We start from the raw sequence: 23,254 nt of genomic DNA on the forward strand, positions 1-23,254 counted from the left end.
TATATATGAACTTAAGCTCATAATTTTGAAATTACATGAATTTACAAAAAAATGGTAATATTCTAAAAAATATTGAGTGTGCATATGGTTGATGACAAAGAGAATGCCATCGGAAATAATATGTGCCAAAAAAAATTACTACTTTCGTTTTAATACCACTACCACCAAATAGAAGATACCGGTTATATACTCGAAGGAATGCTGCAGATCACGTCATTCATATCGGCTCATACATTACATAGGCTGGGCTCTTCCTATTGGAATTTCACAATTTTATGAGTGTTCTTGAGTTGCACTTAAAGTTCTTCTTCTTTTTTTTGTGGTGGTGCGGCGGCGACACACAGCTGCTCGGCCTCTGCCTATCTCTCTGCATGCAATGCGTAGGCGCACGATCGTCAGCGTGTACTCACCCACTCTTCCTCACTGCTCTCCTCGGCTAGCAGTCTCGCATCGTGCTGGTGGCTAGCGTCTCGGTCGCCGAATCATCGTGTCCGGGTCCGCGGTGGCATCTGGCGTCCATGCATTCTCTCCACCTTTCGGTTTTGACGATTTCGAGCGTGTCGTCCATGTGTTGTGCCGGGCGGATAGACAAAGGCAGTTGCGGTCCGCATGGACCTCCACGACCGATATGATCTGCATGGGATACGCGCGTCCCTCTCCAACCGCCATGAGATGACGCCCCGCCGCTGTTTGCCTCTGCTTCGTGATGAGTCTGTGACGCGGCTGCGAAACCGCAGGGCTCCGGCTTTGTCTTCACGTGTATTAGCTTACAAACTCTTCACGTGAGGCCTAATTTAAACAAACTCTTCACGTGAGGCCTAATTTAATAAAACTCTTCACGTGAGGCCTAATCTAATAAAACTCTACACGTTAGATAATAAAAACAATCTTGCTTCATGGATGTGGACGGCAGGAAGGCAGCAGGCAGCGGCAGTTCAGCCACCATGGATGTGGACGGATCTACTTCTTCGGTGACACCCATCAATCGTGACACACAAGAGCAGGACCATACACCACCAGCGCAACAGAAGGAGCATGCACCACCTGCGCTAATTGATCCAATTACATCTCTCCCATTCAATCCAGTAAGTTCAATCTCATCTGCAACGATAAAGTTTATGATCAGTTTCATTATTACGACATGACATATAAAAAAACTGAACAGGACCAGATTCATTCAACAAATTTTGAGCCACCAAGTCAGATCAAGAAGCAACCAAGCTCTACAAGCCGTGTAAGTCTTGCTGCCTGCTCAGATTGCTTATTGACATGAACATCTTGCATAAGTTCTAAATTTGCAAGCACAAAACAAAGCATCAGAAATGTCCAACTTAACCCAATGACTACTAAAGAGTACCAGATTGAATCAGAATCAGAAATGCATAAATAGCGAACACATGAACATAGGCATATTGGCCTAGAGTGTGAAGACTAAAAGTTTTAAATGAGATAAATATGCTGGTTTAAATGAGAGCATTACCCAACCTTTGTGCCCATTGTGCAATCAGATTTCAGAAAAGAAATGACCAGTGCAGTTGCTCCTTCTTTCTATCAGCATCCCACAAGTCCTGCCTTCTAGGATCATAAACCTATTGCAGGCCCAAAAAAAAGCAATACATACATTGGTCAACAATATGGAACTCTGCATTCATCCATGAAAACTAGAAAAGTTGTGGGAAACGTTTAACGAAACTATAAACAGAAAGAACTAACCTCTGATCCACTGTTGTCATGGCTGGAGCCAAGTAGAGGTTCGTTGAGAGCATCAGCACTGGATATGTCAACATGCTCATTGATCCACCGTTGCGCCATAAAAATATTACAGAACACAATCAGCAATTATCAAATGCAGTGTAGCGATAGCAAAAGTTTCTAGCATAAAACACTTGATGCATTCAAGCGCAACCATCCAATCATAAGCCTTCATTGTTTGTGAAACAACAAGGCTGTTACATTTCAGGAATAACCAACAGAGCAGTTTACAGGCAGAATACCACCACTTGCCTGCAACTCAGTAACCATGCACATTTAAATAAGAGAATACATTATATGCACCTTTCATTCAGTCTCTTAAAATAATTATGGCAAATGATGGCCTAAGTTACTGTCTGCAAAGCTGATCCTAACTGTACCAGTTTTTGATTTTATCTTTGTAAGATTATTAACTCATATGTCTTAATATCCCCTAATCGAACAAAAAAAATAGATCAACACCAATTACAAGAAACATACCTGAACTTCACATAAGCTGCAGAAAAACATCCCTAATTATTATTTTCCTTCAGGGTACATGTAAATGCTCGCAGAAATTACTAGTAGAGATTATAAGCATGTTCGACCAAGAACAAAAGGATGCTGTTGAGAAAGCAGGATTTGGTTCTTTACTTAAGCTTAAGGACATAGAGATTCGACGCGAGCTATGCAAGGAGATTGCGGACAGTTTCGACTTAGACAAAGAAGAATTCAACATTCAAGAAAAGAAGGTGAAAATATCCATCAAAGATGTTGATCATATACTAGGCCTTCCATCCCAAGGCGATGAAATAAAGGAGCCTCCAAAAAAACATGTACCTGGTCTGTTTGACAAGTACACATGGAATGATTCTACTAAAATTCATTCATCGGAGTTGAGGGAATATTTAAGCAAGAACAAAACCTATGGTGATGACTTTATTCGCATATTTGTGCTGTACACCATTGGTTTCTACTTGTGCCCAACACTACAGCCATACGTCAAATCAGATTATCTTGGGCTCGTTGAAGAAATTGATAATATCAAGAACCTGAACTGGAGCAGCCTAGTTCTTAATTTCTTGATCAGAAGCATACGGGAATACAAGGAGGTAAAGGCAGCTAACCTTAAAGGGAATCTAGTTCTATTGCAGGTATGTACATTCGAAATGTTGAAGATAACCTCATGACACTATGTTTATATTCACAGCAAACACAACTACATTTTTTTTAACTACAGGTCTGGTACTGGGAGAAGGTGTCTATGTCTCATATGTACCCTAGATTAGAACATCCTGGAGGGGACAAACCACTTATGCAATATTGGGACGAAAAGAGAGCCAAAGAACGATGCAAACTAGCACGCAACCATCATTTTGGGGAAGGAAAGGTAAAAGTATATCAGAGATCAGTAACTTTTAGAAAACCCAGCACCTACTAACAAAATCCTTCTTTCTATTCTATGTCAGATTGTCCATGACATTACAAGACATAAACATAACAACACATGCTCAATCCCTCTATGCCACACAACATCAGAACAATCGGACAAGGGACAAGATGATAGCAATCATAAAATTATGCAGGAACTTCAAGAGTTCATTACCAATCAGTACAGGTTACTATCAAATCAAATTGATGACAGGTTCAATGCACTTAACAAGCGGTTCGATGATGTAATACAAGAACAACGGGTAAGTCTGTTACCATATTATTTGGCATACCTTCATTCAGTTCCGAGCTCGACTACCATCATTTGTAGCCGTTGCTAACTTGCAGGAATCTAGGGCAGTGGTACAACATACAAATGTCCTGCTTGAGGCGACGGACACACATATAGGCAAGCCTGAAATGAACATAAAGGAGGATAAGGCACAACCAAAGCAAAAAACTACATCAAGGAATCCATCGAATCGTCAAAAAAAACCCATCCAACAAACAAACATCCAGTATGAGTACAATATTGGCACAAAACGTCATCGACCCAACAAGAACAAGGAAAAGGAAGAGATCCCAGATGTTGCGATGCCTGATGAACCACTATCAACTGATAGCACGTCAAATGGTACTACTCCGTGCGAATCTCTTTACCAATACATAGAAGATATTATTCATCTAACTATTATGCGCAGAGTATTTGATCAATGCAGATGAGTTGTCCACTGTCCAGTACATAAATTCAACATCACAGGATAAAGTTTTGGTTGATATTGGTTTTTACACAGCAACAAAGAAGGATCTAGAGTGCCTTCTCAACAGTGAAATGTTCCTGAATGATTCGGTTAGTATATCTCTACATAAAAATGTTCCTATTTCAACAGTACAATCTAAAGAAGTTTAACTTGCAAGTGAAGGTTATGAATGCTTACATCCGAATACTAAAAGCACAACCTAGTATCAACGAAAGGGAAGATGGATATGCCTATCTAGAGACAACTTACAATGCCAACATGATATGTGGGGATACCATCGCTTCATTACGAAATAAAGAAGAAGGCAACTTCCGTTTATATCGGACATTAACTTATCTCAACAATGACATGGTACCACTTGCATCCTATTACAGCTATAAATGGTTGATTTGGCGCAGGCAAACATCTAATGAAATAAGTTTTTTAGGTCTTCTTTCCAATCAACATTAAAGATTGTCATTGGTATTTGGTGGTCATCAATGGTCGTAAGGGTGTCGTTCAGGTACTTGACTCCAAGGGGACTGCCACTCGCCGGCCACAACTACATCAACTGGTGATACACTAATAATAAGGTACCGACTTATACATGATTACCTCAACCACTGATGCTTCTATTGAACTCAGTTGCAAGGGTTGCAAAACCGTATGACACGTCTTAAAGACCTGCAATTGATCAAAGAACATAGGTGGAAGGACACCCAAGTCAAACAATGGCCAGTCATTGAATGCATCAAAAAGACAATCCAGACTGACAAGTACAAGCACATCAACACCTGTCAATATACTCGGGTTCCCATAATTACTACTTCCTAACTTGTGTAAATACCAAATAAACTCGCAGTGCATCGTGTGGACTATTCACGGTTAAATTCATGGAGCTTTGGACCGGAAACAAATTATCTTCCTTATTCACACAGGTAAGTTGAACAACACAAATTCTGCAACCCAATCTATGCCCATCTTACATTACAGCTAACAGGCATTTGTATTTGTTATGTGCAGAAGGATATGACTAATTTCAGGCTCAAGCTAGCTGTCACATTGGTTAACTATGCGTGGAACAAAGTGAAGGGAAGTCCAGGATACAAAGCTACCGATGCCGAGGAGACATACACGATGGAAGACAATGAAAAATAGATTACATTCCATTTTTTCCGTGTTTTAGTAGCATAATTTTTAATATATTGCCAGATCCTTTATTGACTTAGTGTTGGATACTGCCAATGTTCATAGTTCATGCCTAATGACTGATGGAGCAGCATGGAAAAATTTATGGTATGTTTTACTTTAATTTTGGCATGCTGCACATCTAGTACCATGGAAAAATTTATGCCCAAAGTATTGAAACAATAGCATGGTACGCCTCCGTTAAAAGGTCAAGCTTTGTAAAGAGCACAATTGCAATGCTGATTATGTCATCAGTGTTGCATGTAGCTGATGGTTTAGTTAAATGTTTACCCAAGTTCTTAAAATACAACAACTAATAAAAGATCTAGTCTAGTTATGTCTGCCCAAACATACCTGTTTAACGTATCTGCATTACCGCACCTGATAGTTGTATTAAAAATGTATTCTCTCATACTTGGGAAACCCCCAAACTTTACACGCAGTGACACATTACTAAAACATGAACATTTATATTGACTACAGTTTTAGTCTCTGGAATTTATCAGAAAGAATCAGATTATGGCACCTTGAATGTAACCCTATTTAATAGCACATGACCAATATCATCACAAGCACTTTTTCAGTATTAAGCATAGTTTTTTTTGGTACGTCACAATAACTCACTAAACTGAAAATATAAAGATGAAAGGTTTTTGTCCGCACAGATTACAATAAGCTCAAGCTTAAAAATCACACCTGGATCTCAAGAACTGCTTTTCCCGTGCGAGTGGGCTGGCTCCCTGCATCAGGAATCAGATTTTTGGCCTTGTGGCACTGCAAAAGACAATGTTTCAGCATACACAGCATTATTTAGGTATGCAGATCTAGCTATAAAATGCATTATTTAGGTATGCAGATCTAGCTATAAAATGCATTATTTAGGTATGCAGATCTAGCTATAAAATGCATATTATACGACATGATGATAATTGAAATCGAATACATAACCTCATCAAACACTAGGAGACCGTCAAACTCGTGGCCACACCATTGAACCAATTGCTGTAAACGGGAGCGGCCTAGGTACCGTGGAGTCGCCGCCGCCCGCCGCGGGGGAGTCGCCGCCGCCCGCCGCGGGGGAGTCGCCGCCGCCCGCCGCGGGGGAGTCGCCGCCCGCCGCGGGGGAGTCGCCGCCGCCCGCCGCGGGGGAGTCGCCCCCGCCCGCCGCGGGGGAGTCGCCGCCGCCCGCCGCGGGGGAGTCGCCGCCGCCCGCCGCGGGGGAGTCGCCGCCGCCCGCCGGGGGGGAGTCGACGCCCGCCGCGGGGGAGTCGCCGCCGCCCGCCGCGGGGGAGTCGCCACCGCCCGAGTCGCCAACCCTAGATGAGCCTGCGACCGGCGAGCGAATGGAAATGAAGAGGCCAAGTCGCGAGCTGACTAAATTTGAAATGAGGATGAATAAAAATAAATAAGATTAAAATTAATAAAGATTTCATTTCATCTATTACATCATTGCCATTTTACATCTTTCCAAAAAAACCCTTATCTGCCTATACAACTCATGCATACTACATATACTACAGCTTATGGTTTTAGTAGTATACAATTAATCTCAACCGTTGGATCCTTACATACGAGTCCTTTTCTAACAGTAGTATAGGGTAGTATTGTCCATGGTAAAGGAGCTCTAATAGATTCGTCTCGCGATTTAGCCTAGGGGTTGTGCAATTATTTTTGTAATTAGCCTATGTTTAATATTCCTAATTAGTATCAAACATCCGATGTGACAGGGGCTAAAATTTAACCCCAGTCTCCCAAACACCCACCTACATCTGTTGCGATTTGGGACCAGCTGGCATTACATTGCATCGAACGAGCAGCTACATGATTGGCAAAAAAGGTTTAGGCACAACGCAACTGCCATGCCGGAGATGTTGAGATCAGAGAGCGCCGTTTCGTTAGCCGCTGTCGGGAGCTGATGCTCTCTACAAGGAAGAGTTCGCCCATCACCTGGGGTCCCGTCACGGCTCTTGACATGGATGGAAGTTGCCGTCACTGCTGGGGTGAATTAGCTGCCACAGCCCACACTGGGACGATACCAGAGTTGTCATCATGAACCAAGGACAGGATGAAAATAGGTTGGTCGGCAGATCTGAATCAACGCCAGAAACCAAGGAAGAAAACACGACAAGCGGCGGCGACACGAGGACGGCATCTCGAGGAACTAAAGAGCGTCCGTCTTTGTCAGGCCCAGATGCTCTCCGGCTCCCGGCGGTATGGTGTGGCGTACGACCAGGCGACTGGTCTGAATAGTCAGTCTTGCATTGCAGGTATACGGGCATACGGCGCCGCGTCAGTGCAGTGCAACTCTGAATACGACGAGGTCACTTCTTCCCTTGACAGAAAGGCCTGGCCCAACCCAATGCGCCCGTTATCCGTCACGTAGTGGGCTCGATTGCACACTGGCACTGTGTAGCCGCGGCCCGCGAACGAATATGCCTCTGCTATCCGCCTCCATTTTGTTACTGAATGAACGAGTTTCGCCAGTGGTGGATAATCTGCGGCGATCTGGACCCCATCTAACAAAAAAAGGAGCAAGCTCTATGCCAAATATTCAATTTAAGAGCTTGTAGGTTTAGATAAGAATAAGATCATGGATCATCGTATGCTTTGCGTATGTAAATGTACGTGTTTAATGTTCAAGAAAAAAAATGTACGTGTTCAAAAAGGAAAACAAAAGGTTGAGGGCAAAACAACAACGGGAGGCACACCAGGCGGTGCTATCGTGGATTGCATAACCTGGTTCGATCGCAGAAGCGGATTGCTTAAAAATGAAAGAGAACACAGACGCGGTAAACAAGGACGAAGCTATCACTATCTGCAGATGCGTCACTCACTCGTTGCCCATTTACCGGCCACATGTGAATGAGTGAATCGTCTAGTGCCCATTCCACAGAAGTCAACACGTCGACGCGAACACACGCCCAAGTCGGCAAAGGCGAGAACTTCTTCGCCACACGCCCACACCTCCCAGCTCATCTGCACAGATCGTCGCGGCCATGTTTAGTTACTTCCAACTCCCAACTTTGACACTATGCAAAAAGAAGATTCCCCATCACATCAAACTTGCGGTACATGCATGGAGTACTAAATGTAGATGAAATTAAAAACTAATTGCACAGTTTTGTTGTACTTTGCGAGACGAATCTTTTGAGCCTAATTAGTCAATATTTGGACAATAATTCACAAATACAAACGAAACGCTACAGTGTGCTACAGTGCTGTAACAGTAATTTGGCACCTCCCAAATTCCCCAACTAAACACGGCCGAAGCTTCTCAGATCTGAAGAACTCTGCATTCTGGCAAAGCACACAAACAAAGCTAGGCTTTTGCCTCTTTGGCACAACTGTCGCGATGCGATGCGCCCGTGCCGGCGCGTGACCACCTGTTCCTCCACGCACGACCGCATCGCGTCACCACGACGACTCCCTCCCTCCTCCAGTCCTCCCCTCCCCTCCCCTCCCCTTCCCTCCCAGGGCGACGATCTCGACCGCATCCCACTTGGCTTCCTGTTCTCCACTTCACCCGGAACCTTCTAGAAGGCCCGACCGACCCTGGTACGGAACCTCTCCTCTCCTTCCCGGCGGAAACGCCGAGCCCTTCTTCCAGGTTGATTTGCGCCAATTCCCCCCGTTACCCGCTAGCGCTAATTGTTCGCTGGTGCCGCAAAATTTCAAGATTTGGAGATTTGAAATCTCTCTGTAGCTTCGGAGCTGCCGCCGGCGAGATCCCGCCATGGTGAAGGAAAGCGCCTACTACGACGTCCTCGGGGTCAGCGTCGACGCGTCCCCCGCCGAGATCAAGAAGGCGTACTACCTCAAGGTGACCGATTCCTTCGCGCCGCGCTCCTTTTGGCTGTTGTCTTCAGTCGCGTGTAATGATGCGGATTGGTGGTAGCTATTGAGCCCGCCTTTTCTCAATTGTTGGGGTGCTTGTTTTCTTCAGGCGAAGCTGGTGCATCCGGATAAGAATCCTGGGAACCCCGATGCCGCACAGAAATTTCAGGTAGGTTTTCCGTGTTTGATCCGTTATGTACCATTAGCTGCTCACCGGTAACATAGTGTGTCCATCGGAAGATAAAGTTCTCTATTGATGGATTCAGCCAACAAACAGCAATGCTTATTCCTATGCGCCCATTGAGGCTAGCTGGCTAGAAGTGAATCATGGATCTTCTGAAGCCTTGTTTCGAATTTTTTTCTAGAATTTGCAGTGTAGCGTCTATTCTTAGTTGCCACGAGGCAGGATTTGGCACCATAAAAACCAAGTTGTTACAAGCGTCACTGACGATGCTTCATTTTCTGAATGGGATAGGAATATAGGATGCTGCTTCTTACTAGTTTGGTCTTTCTCCTATTTAAATACCTGAACTATTGACTTTATTGTACACGACATATTCTTTGGGACAAAACACCTCTCCATGGTTCGCCTCCTACAAAATTGAATTATATTGCTTGATCTTAACAGGAACTTGGGGAGGCTTATCAAGTCCTAAGTGATCCTGGGAAAAAGGAGGCTTATGATAAGTACGGGAAGGAGGGTATTCCCCAGTAAGTCATGAATTATTTCAGAGATTTGATAAATATAAGTATATATCTTCTGTAAAAAAAAAGGCAGTTCGCTCCATGATTATTCAGACTGAAGTGATCTATGTATCTGGTTTGGGGCATAGAACATGATGAGGCTGAGGATAGATAGATTACATCACAATTCGTGAGCTGTAAAGAGCCTGTTTTAGGGAGAACAGACAACTGGCTACTGGCTGGAAGCTTAATTGCTCTTTCACCACTCTTTTTGAAACATATTCTTTTCATTAAAATGCTACTCATGCTTCTATGCAAAATTTAATATCTGTTGCTTGTGTCGTGTTCTGTAAGTTGTTTTCTTACTCAGTTGCTTGACACCTCCTTCAGGGATAACATGATAGATCCTGCTGCTGTCTTTGGGATGCTTTTTGGGAGCGACTACTTTGAAGATTATGTTGGCCAGCTTGCCCTAGCATCTATAGCTTCAGTGGAGATTGAGGAAAACGCAAACAGTCAAGAGGCAAGAGCAAAGGTTCAAGAAAAGATAAAGGTATGTTCCTTCCTTCTATTTTTCTGAATCAATTGCATTAGGGTAATGTTCAATTATAAGTTGAACCTAGTTAACTTTCCTATGGTATAGGAGTTACAAAAAGAAAGAGAACAAAAGCTCACTCAGAGCCTTAAGGACCGACTTCAACCGTATGTAGATGGGAGAAAGGATGAATTTGTGAGCTGGGCGAGTGCAGAAGCACGGCGTTTATCCCAAGCAGGTATATCACACGATTGTGTGTTTGTCTTGCATGCCTACCATTGTGTGATGTTTTCAAGTGGACCATCTGCTTCTTGCAGATGCTTCATTTCAGTTTACTCATCATCTGAGAGAGACACAGTATATTTAGTTTCATCCACTTGGATTATTTCTTTTTATGGGTCATGTAAACCTGTAGAGTATACGACTCCCTATTACTCCACTGCGATGATGGTGGCCCTCCGGTGTTTCTATCTTAATCGTCGAACATTTGATATTTCAGTATTGGCTTTCCAAGTTGCTAACTTGTTTCAAACAAAAATTTCAGCATTTGGTGAGGCTATGCTTCACACTATTGGGTACATTTATGTGCGGCAAGCAGCAAGAGAACTTGGAAAGAGTCGAATTTACATGGGTGTACCGTTCATAGCTGAGTGGGTTAGGGACAAAGGCCACCACATTAAATCGCAGGTTAATGCTGCTTCAGGTACGTTCAAGGACATCCTTTAGTGCTTTGTTTGAACCACAAGTTGTATCATCCCTGTTAATGAGTTCCTGTTGTAGGTGCTATCTCTCTGATACAACTCCAAGAAGGAATGAAAAAGATGGAGGGAAGTGAGGACAATGAAGAGCAGCTTATGAAAAGTTTTGAGGAGAAAAAAGAGGCCATGCTTGGTTCACTATGGAAGATTAATGTGGTTGATATTGAGTCGACACTTTCACATGTCTGCCAAGCGGTAAGTCCGATGATGTTAAGTTCTTGGATCAAAGTTTGCATGTGCACGCCATTAATCATATGGAATGAGAAATTATTATCTTTGGTATTCAGGTTCTGAAAGATAACACAGTCTCCAAAGATGTTCTGAAGTTGAGAGCCAAAGCCTTGAAAAAGCTTGGGACGATATTCCAGGCAAGTTCCGTTTTATCTTGTGCTGCTTCATCTATTGTGCTGCGAGCCAAAAAAAAAAAAAAAGCTTCAGACTCGCGTGTTTTGATTCAGTGGGTTTAGTACTTAATTAACGGGTTTCTATGTAAATTCAGGGTGCAAAGTCTCTGTACCGTCGTGAAAACAGCCTGCGGGTCGAAACGAGCACAGATCAGCAAGCAACGCCATCGCAGTGAAGCCCATAGACCACCGTTTAACAAGAGATTTGGTGATTTGTTGTGGTTTTCACCTCTCTCTTTCTCTCTCCTGTCACAGTTTTCATTAATTTTCTGTAGAAAAATGTGAGTGGTGAACATCATGCTGCGGACTGCGGTTTTGATGCAGCGTTATAACTTGTAGCAACGTTTTCTTTTGGAATGATACTAGCATTGTACTAGCTGTTTGCTGAGCGTGTTTCTTTCATTTCCACTCTGATGTCTTCGCCTTTGAGCTTCGATGACATTCACATTGGGGTGGCACGAGAACGGCGCATACTGCAGTGGCCGTAGGCTCGGGACCTCGGGCCATATCGCCAGCCAGCATCCTCGGCCGGCCGGCACCGGGGCAGGGGCGTTGCGAGGAGCGAAGGCCGCCGCGACACGTGGCGGTGGCACTGGTTCCCCCAGTCTCACGGAACTTGTGGCGGCAGCAGTGATCGGCGTCGCCGGAGCTGATCCCTCGGTGCCAAGCTGGCGCCACTTATGCTCACGGCTTACTGCTTTGCTAACACTTATGCGCCACTTATATCGGCGTGTCCATGCTTGTGCTTGTGGCTCCTCGTCTCCCATAAATAGCCCTGATCAGCGCGCACATCAGGCTGCCGCCGGGGTGTTTATCCGCCGCGTAATTGCGCGCACGTGAAGGCGCCCCTCTCTCTCTCCATCATCCCTGCTCCGAGCCGTCTGAGCTGGCCAAAAATGATGCCCGCAAAAGTAGGCCTCGGCCTCGGCCTTCCAAGGCTCAGCGCGGCCGGGATCCTCCTGGCTCCAACGCCCTCTACGTCGCCGTACCCCGTCACACAGCTCAGGCTCCCCCTGCCCGGCCGGGCCGAGACGTCCGCTGCACGGCGAGAGGTGATGCAATGCGTGCCACGGCGACGGTGACCGAAACGACGCCGCCAGTGCTCGGGCCTAGCTTAATTAGTACTAGCAGCCAGCCTTGGTCAGTTTTTGGCCCCCGACAAACCTGACGTGCTCGCGTTTCATCCCTACCCGCGTAGCTTGTTTGTGCTGTCACTGGCGAAGGCTTCTGGAAACGGAGCCGCGACACTCGCGTAACTGTGATGGCCATTATGCATTAGTCAACAACAGTGAAGCCATCCAATTTGTCCTCCTCCGGGAGAGCGCCCTGGAGGAGTCCCCCTCCGATCCTAGGACTGACGTGATGGCCTCCTCGCCGAAAGGGACCCCTGCCGGGGACGGGGAGGATTCGCCCACAAGCCAATGCCGTCTTGACTCTTCAACAGCGAGGGCAGCATCCGGTAGTGTGCTGCAACTGCAAGCGTTCCTCCGTCCGTCGCCGGCCGGTGGCCGGAGATACCAATAATGGCGGCTGATTAGCATGACCAATATGCTACATCTTTGTTTGATTTTTTTTTCTTTAATCAGGCTGGCAGTAGAGCACTTTATTTCGTCTCCTGCTGCTGCTGCTGCCACCTTCCACTCTGATTTCGTGAAACGCAAATCAGGAAAAAGGATAAAGCACGACAGCAACCGGCGTAACGTAAACAAGCAAGAACCGTCAGGGCCTCGCAACTCCTCCACTCCAGCACGAGGGAGAAAAAAATATCAGGCAAGTAAAACGAAAATATCGCAGGAGCAAACAATTTGAGAAAAAGTGCATGTGATTTCTGTGGTACAAGTGAAGCTAGTGTCACAGGGAATAGTATATAACTGCAAGATTAATTTATTCTTTACAAAAAAAATCTTTGTTTATAGTACGTACACAATATTCTCGTATGTACCACTGACTGTTCTTCTGATCAGGCAGAAGCAGAGTATACAGAAAAAAGGAAGTGTGTTGTGGGCTAGAGAAAATTAACATATTGGTTACTACTACGTACAATCCCTAATCTTCCAATGTTTTCTCTTTCTTCCTCTTGTGTGTAAAACGTAGGGGAATGGATATGGATCGATAATTCAGGGAGGCAGAGGTGAAGGCCAAAAAAAGAGAGGATCAGAAGTATTCCAGGTTGAAGTCGAAATGCGCCAGGCTCTGCTCCTGGCCGCAGGGCAGCGCGAACTTGTGCTCCAGCGCGTCGTCGTCGTCCGCCGCCTGCCCGCCGCCGCCGTAGCCCCCGCTGTGCTGCCGCTCCAGGTCCGTGTACGGCTCCTGCTTCGCGGTGGCGGCGGCGCCGGATGACGCCCAGTGCAGCACCTCGCTGTCGAGCACCGCGCCGCCCATCTCAGCGCAGGTCCAGTTGCTGCTGTTGCTGGAGCTCTCCCCGTAGCCCAGGTTCTCCGACACGTCCAGCACGCTGCTGTAGTCGGCGACGAACCCGGCGGCGTCGTCCGGGGACGCCTTGCCGCCGACGTCGTCGTAGGGGGCGCCGTACAATGCCGCCACGCCGGCCGCGCCGAGGTCGAAGGCGAAGTCGGCCACCGGGAACGGGTCGAACACGGCCGGCTGCTTCGTTGCGAGGCCGTCGGATTCCGCGACGGCGGGCTTGTGGTCGTGGTCCCCAGCGTCCGGCAATGCCGTGCCCGCCTCCGCGCTGGCGATGGGCTTGTGCGTGCTCGGGTCGATGCCGCGCTGCCGGAGCTTCTTCTTGAGGCAGCTGTTCCAGAAGTTCTTGATCTCGTTGTCCGTCCTCCCAGGCAGGTGCGACGCGATCTGAGACCACCTGCGTATATGAATGCGCCGAGAACTTCTTTAGCCGATCGATCAGGCCATGGACATACACGATTGCTAATGGAATGCTAGCTCCTCCGTCGCATTGCGGAGGCTGAACGCATTGTGTACGCACCTGTTGCCGAGGATCTCGTGGAGCGCGACGATGAGGTCCTCCTCCTGCTGCGAGAAGCTGCCCCGCTTGAGGTCGGGGCGGAGGTAGTTGATCCACCGCAGGCGGCAGCTCTTGCCGCAGCGCTGCAGACCTGCGCGAACCACAACGGAATTCAGCCAAGTGCCAAGGCGTGCGATGGCAGGAGCTACAGTAGAAGATTGATGGAACAGTGGAGTGGAGCTAGCACGCTAGCAGTGATCGAGATTCGAGAGTGTGGCGATGTGCGTGGGAGCTTGATGCTTGCCTGCGAGCTTGGGGACGGAGCTCCAGCACCCGACGCCGTGTCGGATGATGTGATTGTACAGCTTCTCGTCTTCCTCGGGCGACCACAGCCCCTTGCGGAGCTTGGGCTGCACGCCGCCGCCGCCGCAGGAGAGCCGTCCCATTCTTCCGATCCTCCCTCTCCCCTCTCTCTCTCTCTCTCTCTCTCTACTCCGACGACGGCGACAAATTAGAAGCCGGGGCAACGTCGGTGGCCGTTGCCACTTGCAATGGCGATGATCGGCGGGTGCTCGGTGGCTGCTTGCGGCTAGCTCTATGTATGGCGGGGGGTATATATGGGGAAGCGTGCGTACCAAGAACTGCCTGCACGCCGCTCGCTCTGGTGAGAGAGAGAGAGAGAGAGAGAGAGAGAGAGAGAGAGAGAGAGAGAGATGAGCAGCCAAGGTGAGGCTGCGATCAAGTGGGTTCTAAGCAAGGTGCAGTGCGCCCTCTAGTGAGCGCGCCAATGAATTGGAGCTTAAGATACCTCCCGTTCCGTTTTGTGAGAGGTGGTGGCGGCCTAAAATAGTGCGCCGTGCCGTGCTCAGCGAGGAGAGAGAGAGAGAGAGAGCTTTTCTGGCTCGCAACGGCAATGGACGGGGGGAGAGAGAGAGCATTATCCCTCTCTCTCTCTCTCTTACGGTGTTAGTTGGCGACGTGACTTTGCATTTGATTTCCTCTTTTTTCTCCCCATGTTAAGAGTGACTCTAACACTGGTTATGGCAACTGTAAGCCATCAATGCGCCCGCGGACTCGCAGATTAATCGTGCCCTCACTCTCGCCGTGGTACGACGCCCCCACAATTAAAAACTCATCCCGTCACGTTCATTTTCTTTTTTTACTTGCCCAACCTGACCACCGAGCTCGAACAGAGGCACTGTGGTGGAGGAGGGAGCAGCCCGGTCACTCTTGCGCTAGCTAATCACGTCGCTAATCTCCATCGGCCTCGCCAATCACGTCGCGTGTAAATGGCCTGCCGACCTCCGCGTCCCATCCCATCCCATCCGTACGTCAGGGAACATACCCCCACTCACTACAGCCTACTAAATCCAACACAGGGTTAACTGTTAAGAGAGATACGGGGACTATCTTGTTGATCGGACGTGGTAAAATTGAAACGGAGTGATCGCCGGTGGCCGCCGCGTCAATCCGGCGACAGCGGCCGCGCCGCCGACGGTTGGAGTTGCACTGTCGTGCCAGAAGAAATTCGGGGGCCGGCGCAGTCATCAGGGTGAGTCATCAGTGGCTCAGTTCACTGCACAGCTCCTCTGCTACAGTGTGGTAGATGTAGTATCAGTCGTTTTTACGGCTCCCGTTCCGTCCCGTGACAGCGGATTGAACGTCTCGCCTTCTCTCGATCTCGCTCCCATCTGCAGCGGAGAAACCAACGGGCAAGCTAACCGGATTCGATCTGTTCTGGAAACGCTGATAGCAACGCTGATTCGATCATATGCAGGCAGGCAGAAGATTTACTGATGATGATTCGCCGTCAATTAACGTAACACGGGTCATTCTCGGTAATAATGACCTCGCTGTAGTTGAGATTGGGAGAGGAAGATAAATGACAGGAAAGACGCGTAAGAGCAGCCATAGTGTGCCTTCCTAGGTCTGTTCGTTTCAACTTATCAGCCAGCTTATCACCTACCGAACAGTATTTTTCTCACACAACAAATCAACCGTTTGAGTTTTCGAGGTTTCAATTTTCAGTCGATCTACAAGTGCAGCCGAACGGACGAAATTTCTCTCTCCTCACCGGGCATCGGTCTGGACGCTGCAGCAGCCGATGCTTACCTGGCATCGGGGACTCTACTTACCTCGGTGCCCAGTTAATAGAATAAAATTTCCTTCGGCTGGAATGCTGCTCACGTGTTGTTGATGGGAAGCAAAAGGTACGTCTCAGCTCATATAAAATTGCTAGTGGGCCCTACTTAATTGATGGCCAACACTGCGGCTAAAAAACAGAACCTGCCACCGGTGCTCATCTGATATTTCGGGCATCGATTTTCAGCTGGACACTGTGCCTGCTCTAAGGTTAAATTTCTGCCGTTGTAACAATCATTTTGGGACGGAAAGGCAGGGGCGTCGACAACAGTGCTCAGGAAAAACTTGCTCGATCGCTTCCATTCAAACCTTTCTTTTTAACCGTGCCAGTTGTACGTTACTAGATATGCATCACATTGTTGACCTTGGTACGTACGTGAATCTTAAAGTAAAAAAAGAATGACCTTATCAGTGCGCGTGTATAAGAATACTACTCGATCAACACCGTGTAACTCGTGTCGGTCGTACTAGCAGTACAACGCCATTTTGGTGCTGTCGGAGGGACAGGTCATCAGTGGTAATTTGCTGTCAGCTGGTAGTTGCAGAGGAGAAACGAAGCAAATGACAAAAGCCGGATCCCGAAAGTTACCGCTGAAAAAAGCGTAAGATACACATACTACTTTACGGTTACTTGGGTTGGAAGGGCCCCATGCAGCAGGTCAGGGCGTCAGGCCCAGGCCAGGGCGGAATAAAAGAACAGGGCATCATCCTTGTACTTGAAGGGAAAAGGAGGCCTAGGCCTTGTGTAAAGTGTGTACAGAACAGATAACGGATGTTGCAGGAGCCCCTCGTCGACGGTTTTTTTTTAAGAACGAGAGCTATCGTTCATTCAACTGCAGGGTTACAATCATTGGCTACTGCTTCTCGAAGCCACGGTTGAAAGCAGTCCAGCCAAGTAAGAATTGGGAAATCTGCTGACACCTCCTTCTCACACCTATCCACTACAGAATTTGCTAATATCATACCATAAACTAGCAATAAGCAACCCATCCATCGTCGCCTTCAGAGCATTCACCAGTATGGAGCCGTCGGATTCCGGATGACCTTTGAAAGCCCTAGTTGTGATGCCAATACCAGGCCATCTCGCGTCGCCGCTCGCTCCGCCACTAGAGCTTCCTGCGCTGGGCCAAGCCACCTCGCCTGCACTGTTATGATCTGACCAAACTGGTCACGTAGCACCGTTGCACCAGCGCCATTCCCCAGCCGACCATCAAAAGATCCATCCGTGTTCACCTTTACCCACCCTTCCTCCGACGGTCAGCACCTCTCCACCGGTCTAGGCTGTTGAGGCTCCTCGCAGAGCCCCATGCACATAAGCTCTTCCACAATGTGCGCAACATGTTTCACCTCTGCCATTGAATTCCATCTATTCCAGCCATGCATCCAGCCATTACGGCTCGTCCACAGCGACCAGCCCCCACAAACAAACACCGTTGCATCTTCTTTAGAGCACACCGTCCCCAACAGCAAGTCCATCGCCCATGTCACCGGGTGCAGGTTCGACAACTTCCTCCTAGTGACCTCATTCACTGCCTCCTAGAAACGTCTTGCCCATGGACATTCCACAATCACATGGTATAAGCTCTCCGACTGGTTTCCGCAAGTAGCACAGTGGCTCTCTTCCATCATATGGTGCCTTTTTAGTTCTACTTTGGATGGAAGGAAACTAAGAATTACTTGCCACCAGAAAATCCGCACTTTCAGCGGAATCTTCAGCTTCTTTAGATATTTCCACCATTTACCACCTTCCGATGTCGCACCACCACCTTCATTCTTCCTGTTACAACTCGATTGCTTATCTTTCAGTAGCCTATATAATGATCGCACTGAATAATTACCCCCCGTCTCATGCGCCCACGCCAACACATCCTCATTCATAGTTCGGCTCGGTTGTATTTTCAGAATTTCTTCAGCATTGATCATAATGAAGACCTGGCCGATGAGGTCCTCCACTAGTAGAGAATAGATCTTCCATCCAGCGTTTTTGTCCCGATCGTTTTTGGACCCGGGATAGTTTTAGTCCCGAGTCTAAAACTTATAGTCTCTCGGAGCCCTTTTAATCCTGGTTGGTGGTTCCAATCGAGATAAAAGTGGATCCAATTGGGACTAAATATTTTCATGCGGCCCCCCTCTCTGTCTCCACCTTATCTTCTCTCTTCCTCTCCCTTTCTCCCTTATCTCGCGCAAGCAGCGCCTTTTCTCTTATTCCTTATCTTGTCTTCTCCTCCTCTCCCTTTCTTCCAGGCGGAGCGGCGAGGGGCACGAGCAGCCTGGGCCGGCCTCCGACGAGCGAGCTAGCGCGGTTCCCGGCGGTCAACGCGGGTGAGCTGGTGCTGGCAGGCGGGCGGCGCGGGCGGGCGAGCTGGGGCGGGCGGGTGGCTGGCGCGAGCGAGCGGGCATGGGCGGGCACGCGGCGGCTGGCCTGCTAGGGTTGGCGGGGTGCCGGCGACCGTGGCCAAAGCCATGGAGCAGCGCGTGGCCTGGGGGCACGGTGGCCGGCGCGGGCGCGGCTCCCCATGACATGACGTCCGGCCAACGGGGCACGTAGAGGCCGGGACCGCCTCCCGTGGCCGGCTTGCTAGGGCGGCGGGGCGCCGGCGGCTGTGGCCAAGGCCATAGAGTGGCGCGCGGCCTGCGGCAGGAGCGCGGCGGTGGGGGGCACGAGTGGCCTACTTTTTTTTTAATTTGTTGGAACCTTTTTAGTCCCAGTTGGTGTTACCAACGGGGACTAAAGATGGGACCTTTAGTCCTGAATGATTCCTGATTGGATTTTCGAGACCTATGTGTCTCTCCAACCGGGACTAAAGCCTAGTTTTCCACCAGTGCTCATTCCATCTCCTATCGTCCCCTTCAAACAACTCATCCACTGTATGTATTGTATCATCCTGCAGTTGAACTCAAGGTTTAAAGGATTGTATTCTAGGGATCCAATTATCACCCCAAATGTTCACCGATGACCCTGGGCCAATGCGGTAAACCAACCCTTTCTTTAAAACATCTCGCCCATGCAAAATAGCATGCCACATCTCCGAATTTCTCCGCCTAGACACTACGAGAAAATCAGTATTTGGGTAGCACGTACCCTTCAACACCCTTGAGCATAAAGCATGCGGCCGAATCAAAAGTCTCCATCCCTGCTTCCCCAACATCGCCTGATTGAACATAGACATATCTCGAAAGCCCATGCCCCCCTCCATTTTAGGATCCGTAACTTTAGTCCACTTTAACCAATGAATTTTGTGATTGTCCACTGAGCTTTCCTACAAGTAATTTGATATATAAGTTGTCATCTTCTTACAAATATTGGTCGGCAACTTAAAACAGCTCATAGGATAGGTTGGCACCATCTATGCATTAGCTTTTATCAGAACCTCTCGGCCAGCACAGCTCAGCAAGTTCTCACTCCAACCACAAATAAAGTTAATGATCCTGCCAATATACTGAAAGACACCATCAGATACTTTCCCAACCGAGGTTGGTAGTCCCATATACTTCTCCCCCCAAAGCCTCTACTGCTATCTGCAAGCTTCCTTGTCTCCCTGCTCATAGTTTGTACTATAGAAAATTGCAAATTTCTGTTTATTCACCAGCTGACCTGATCCACGATGATACTCCTCTAGGATCCGCGCCACTCGATCAGCACTCCTCTTTGTTGCCTGTGTGAAGATCATGCAATCATCCGCAACCAATAGATGTGAAGTCCATGGCGCATGTATGCCCACTCTAACTCCACGGGCAATATATCTTGGGCCAATCCCCTTTAGCATGCATGACAAGCCTTCAGCGCATAACAGGAAGAGATATGGAGAGATAGGGTCTCCATGTCGAATCCCTCGTGAAGGCTTAAAAACTGGAGAGAACTGCCCATTAACTCGCACCGAGAAGGACACTGTCGTCACACACTTCATCACCAAATTCCTCCATCTCGTAGAGAAACCAAGAGCAGCCATGACATCCTGTAGATACTCCCACTCAAGTCTATCATAAGCCTTTGCCATATCTAACTTGATTGCACATGCTCTAGACTTTCCCTGCTTATTCCTAAGATAATGAATGCACTCATACGCAATGAGCACATTATCGATAATTAATTTGCTAGGAACAAATGCACTCTGCTCCTCAGATATAATCTCATTAAGAATCCCCCTCATCCTATTAGCCATCTCCTTTGAGCAAATTTTGTACAGTACATTACACTATACTATGTTAATTCTTGCGGGTTGGCCACTTTAGGAATTATAACTAGGAGCTAGGAACTACTGATGTGACACTACTCTTCAGTGTGTCCCAGTATCGCTGAAAGAAACCTATATTAAAGTCATCCACGCCAGGTGGCTTTGCAGGATGCATATGGAATGGGGCAGCCTCCACCGCCCCTAGCGTGGATGGATTGGATACGATCGCAACCACAACGGAAAAGGAAGCCGGGGGAAAGCAGCGGCACGGGCGCGTGCATGTGCATGAGTCGCCTGTACGGCACTGCAGGTGTGGCCGTGCGTTGCGCTGCTCAGGCTGCGATAGGCGACGAATCATCCACAGGCTGCCAGGAAATAAAAGCAGGAGGCAGGCGAGAGCGAGGAGGTCCAAAATGCTGTGCCGTCCTGCGTGCGCATCAAAGATGGAAGGCGTTGAAGTTTTGCACGGGTGGTTGACACATGTTTCGCGGGGGTTTCAGCTGTAGGGCCGGCCTGCCGTCGTTCGTTCCTGCTGGCAACAATGTAACCGTTCTCCGCAATCCCCAGATCAAACCAAACCGTCCGGCCGTGCACGGAGCCATCCAAATTATGGAAGAAAAACACCCACCCCGTCCGTACGCATTGTCGTTGCTACTGCTACCGGACATGGAAATCCGGTGCTTGTTCAACTTGCAAGTACGTACGTGCTGCCATGCCACTACTAGATGCTGCCATGGTGCACGTACGTACGTAGCTTGCGGAGCAGCTTCGAATGATAGCATCTACTGGCTAGCACTATACCAGCGCCGGGCACTTGCCGAGAGAGCTAGCCAGAGAGGCTGGGTCCGTCAGGTCGATCGAGGTGACTTGCGAACGCCACAACCTCCGCAAGGGAGGGCGCGGAGAGGGGAGGAAGCGTGAGCCGGAGAAAGCGAACCTAGCAGCCAGCAGCACGCCGTTCGTTCAATTCGCTCGGGTGCGTGCGTGACGGAGCGTTAGGTGGCCGGTCGCGCTCGCGCTCGCGAGCGCCCCGGCCGGCCGGGCACGGCCGCGAAAGAAACCGGCCGAGGGCACGCATGCCGGCCGGCCGGCCGCCGGGGCCGGGACGGACGCGTGGCGGTCGCTTCGAGCCTGCTCCAAGCTTCTTAATCTTGGACGATCACGTACCTACGTACGAGGTACGACTGCTAGCTCCGGCGCCCTACGGTTGTTGGTGACGACCGTCGTAGCCCGTAGCCGCTGCATGGCGACTACTGACACCCGTTGCTGCACTGCTCCTGCAGCAAGGACGTCCGTTTTACGTGTGGCGTACGCGCGCCGCGCGTCGGTCCTGGTTCGTTAGCGTACGAGACCGGCGGCCGCCGCCCGCGGCCCGCCACGCTCGCGTTTGCGCTACTCGTCCGCTAGCTAGCTCCCATGTTGGTGCGAAACCTACGTCCACATGTGGCCGATCCGATCCGTCTCTGCAGCGGCCGGATTAGGTGTACCTGTTGTACGAGGAAACTCATGCCAGCTGGATGCGAGCCTCTTCAGATGATTATTAACGCGAGATCGACAGAGGTTATTAGCGACAAATGCTACCTGACGACAGGCTCAGCTGTTCAGTCACTTGCTTGCTACTTGCTCAGTTTGGTGGTCATCGTTTCGGCACAAATTGCAGCTGCAAATTAGCTGCTCGTCAGGAAGGAAGGGAATATCCGAATATGCATGGCGCAACGGTTTGTTTGGTGGAATTGGGAGTTAGGGCAATCCATTAATCCGCTATCTTTGGGGCAACGCACGCACGCACGCATACATCCAAGTTCGCTACTAGCTAGGCCTGCTGGCTTGTAGTGGCTCGTCCTGTTCCTTTGGCAAAGTTTGAAGCTACTTCACCAAGGTAGGCGGGCTTTCCTTGTCCAATCGAGTTGCGCAGCGGTTACACACAACAGCGAGCGCCATCCATGCATTACGTTTTTCAAACCAAACAAAAAGGCACGCACTGCCGCTGCTACTTTATTAATTGTAAAGTTCCTATACTAATCATCTCGCCCAAACGTGTAAGTTGTCGGTTACTGACCGGTGAGTGCTTCCACTCATATACAAATGACTCCGCGCGACTAGGGTGCACGACCCTACTTATACATCTCAGGTGCAGCCTGCAAATGGTTCAGAATTAATTCACGACCTGCCAGAGCTATCACCATTCACCAGCTAGTTTGCATTTGCCACCTATTTTCTCCGTACACCGACTGTATGAAACCGGTAATCATTTCGCTTGTCATGTTATAACTTCACACGAGAGTGCACTCTAGTCTGTTGACTAATGACTCGAGTGTGTATGTACCTTTTGCTGATCTCATCTCTTCAAGAAAACTCCATCATGTTTGGTAGTAGCTAGCACATATTCTTTACATGTACAATACACACACCATGCATGCATGGCACATTATATTATTCAATTTGTAGCAGCTTATGACATTCTTTCATTTATTTATATTTAAAGACAACACAAGTTACACAAGTAGTAGTGGTAGATATACAGATCGAGCAAGAACAAAAAGGACCTAGCTAGGGCATATGATAAGGTTATTATAATGACTAGACTACGTCGTATGCCGAATCTACGGAACACGTAGAATTGCCACTCGATTAGCCTCCGCGAGTGCGTGTCCCTATTGTGGGCAAAAAAGATCCGGCTAGAATCTTACTCGAGGCCCTGATCTTGAC

The 23,254-nt window shown here is 48.4% G+C and overlaps 2 protein-coding genes and 1 long non-coding RNA gene across 4 annotated transcripts; 1 reads left to right on the forward strand and 2 right to left on the reverse strand.

The window, feature by feature from the left end:
- Positions 1-768: 768 nt before the first annotated feature.
- On the reverse strand, positions 769-6,154 carry LOC101755379. Of its 2 annotated transcripts, none has more exons than XR_001163589.2 (6): positions 6,039-6,154; positions 5,787-5,864; positions 4,518-4,586; positions 1,714-3,577; positions 1,486-1,589; positions 769-1,101 (listed from the first exon to the last, which is right to left on the reverse strand). It is a non-coding gene; the product is annotated as an uncharacterized LOC101755379 (long non-coding RNA). The 2 variants fall into 2 exon arrangements; XR_214834.2 differs by having other exon boundaries at positions 1,481-1,589.
- Positions 6,155-8,446: 2,292 nt separating this feature from the next.
- LOC101755647 (chaperone protein dnaJ 10) lies at positions 8,447-11,693 on the forward strand. The gene is made up of 10 exons (XM_004961285.4): positions 8,447-8,645; positions 8,767-8,910; positions 9,034-9,093; positions 9,553-9,635; positions 9,999-10,161; positions 10,252-10,381; positions 10,688-10,846; positions 10,924-11,096; positions 11,189-11,269; positions 11,401-11,693. Exons 2-10 carry the CDS (start codon positions 8,824-8,826, stop codon positions 11,479-11,481), a joined length of 1,017 nt encoding a protein of 338 aa, XP_004961342.1. The 5' UTR covers positions 8,447-8,645; positions 8,767-8,823; the 3' UTR covers positions 11,482-11,693.
- Positions 11,694-13,156: 1,463 nt separating this feature from the next.
- On the reverse strand, positions 13,157-15,041 carry LOC101756323 (myb-related protein Hv33). Its single transcript, XM_004961287.4, has 3 exons — positions 14,533-15,041; positions 14,250-14,379; positions 13,157-14,126 (listed from the first exon to the last, which is right to left on the reverse strand). Exons 1-3 carry the CDS (start codon positions 14,672-14,674, stop codon positions 13,460-13,462), a joined length of 939 nt encoding a protein of 312 aa, XP_004961344.1. The 5' UTR covers positions 14,675-15,041; the 3' UTR covers positions 13,157-13,459.
- Positions 15,042-23,254: the final 8,213 nt, after the last annotated feature.

This window comes from Setaria italica, chromosome III (genome assembly GCF_000263155.2).
Source record: "Setaria italica strain Yugu1 chromosome III, Setaria_italica_v2.0, whole genome shotgun sequence".
Classification (NCBI taxonomy): Eukaryota; Viridiplantae; Streptophyta; class Magnoliopsida; order Poales; family Poaceae; genus Setaria; species Setaria italica.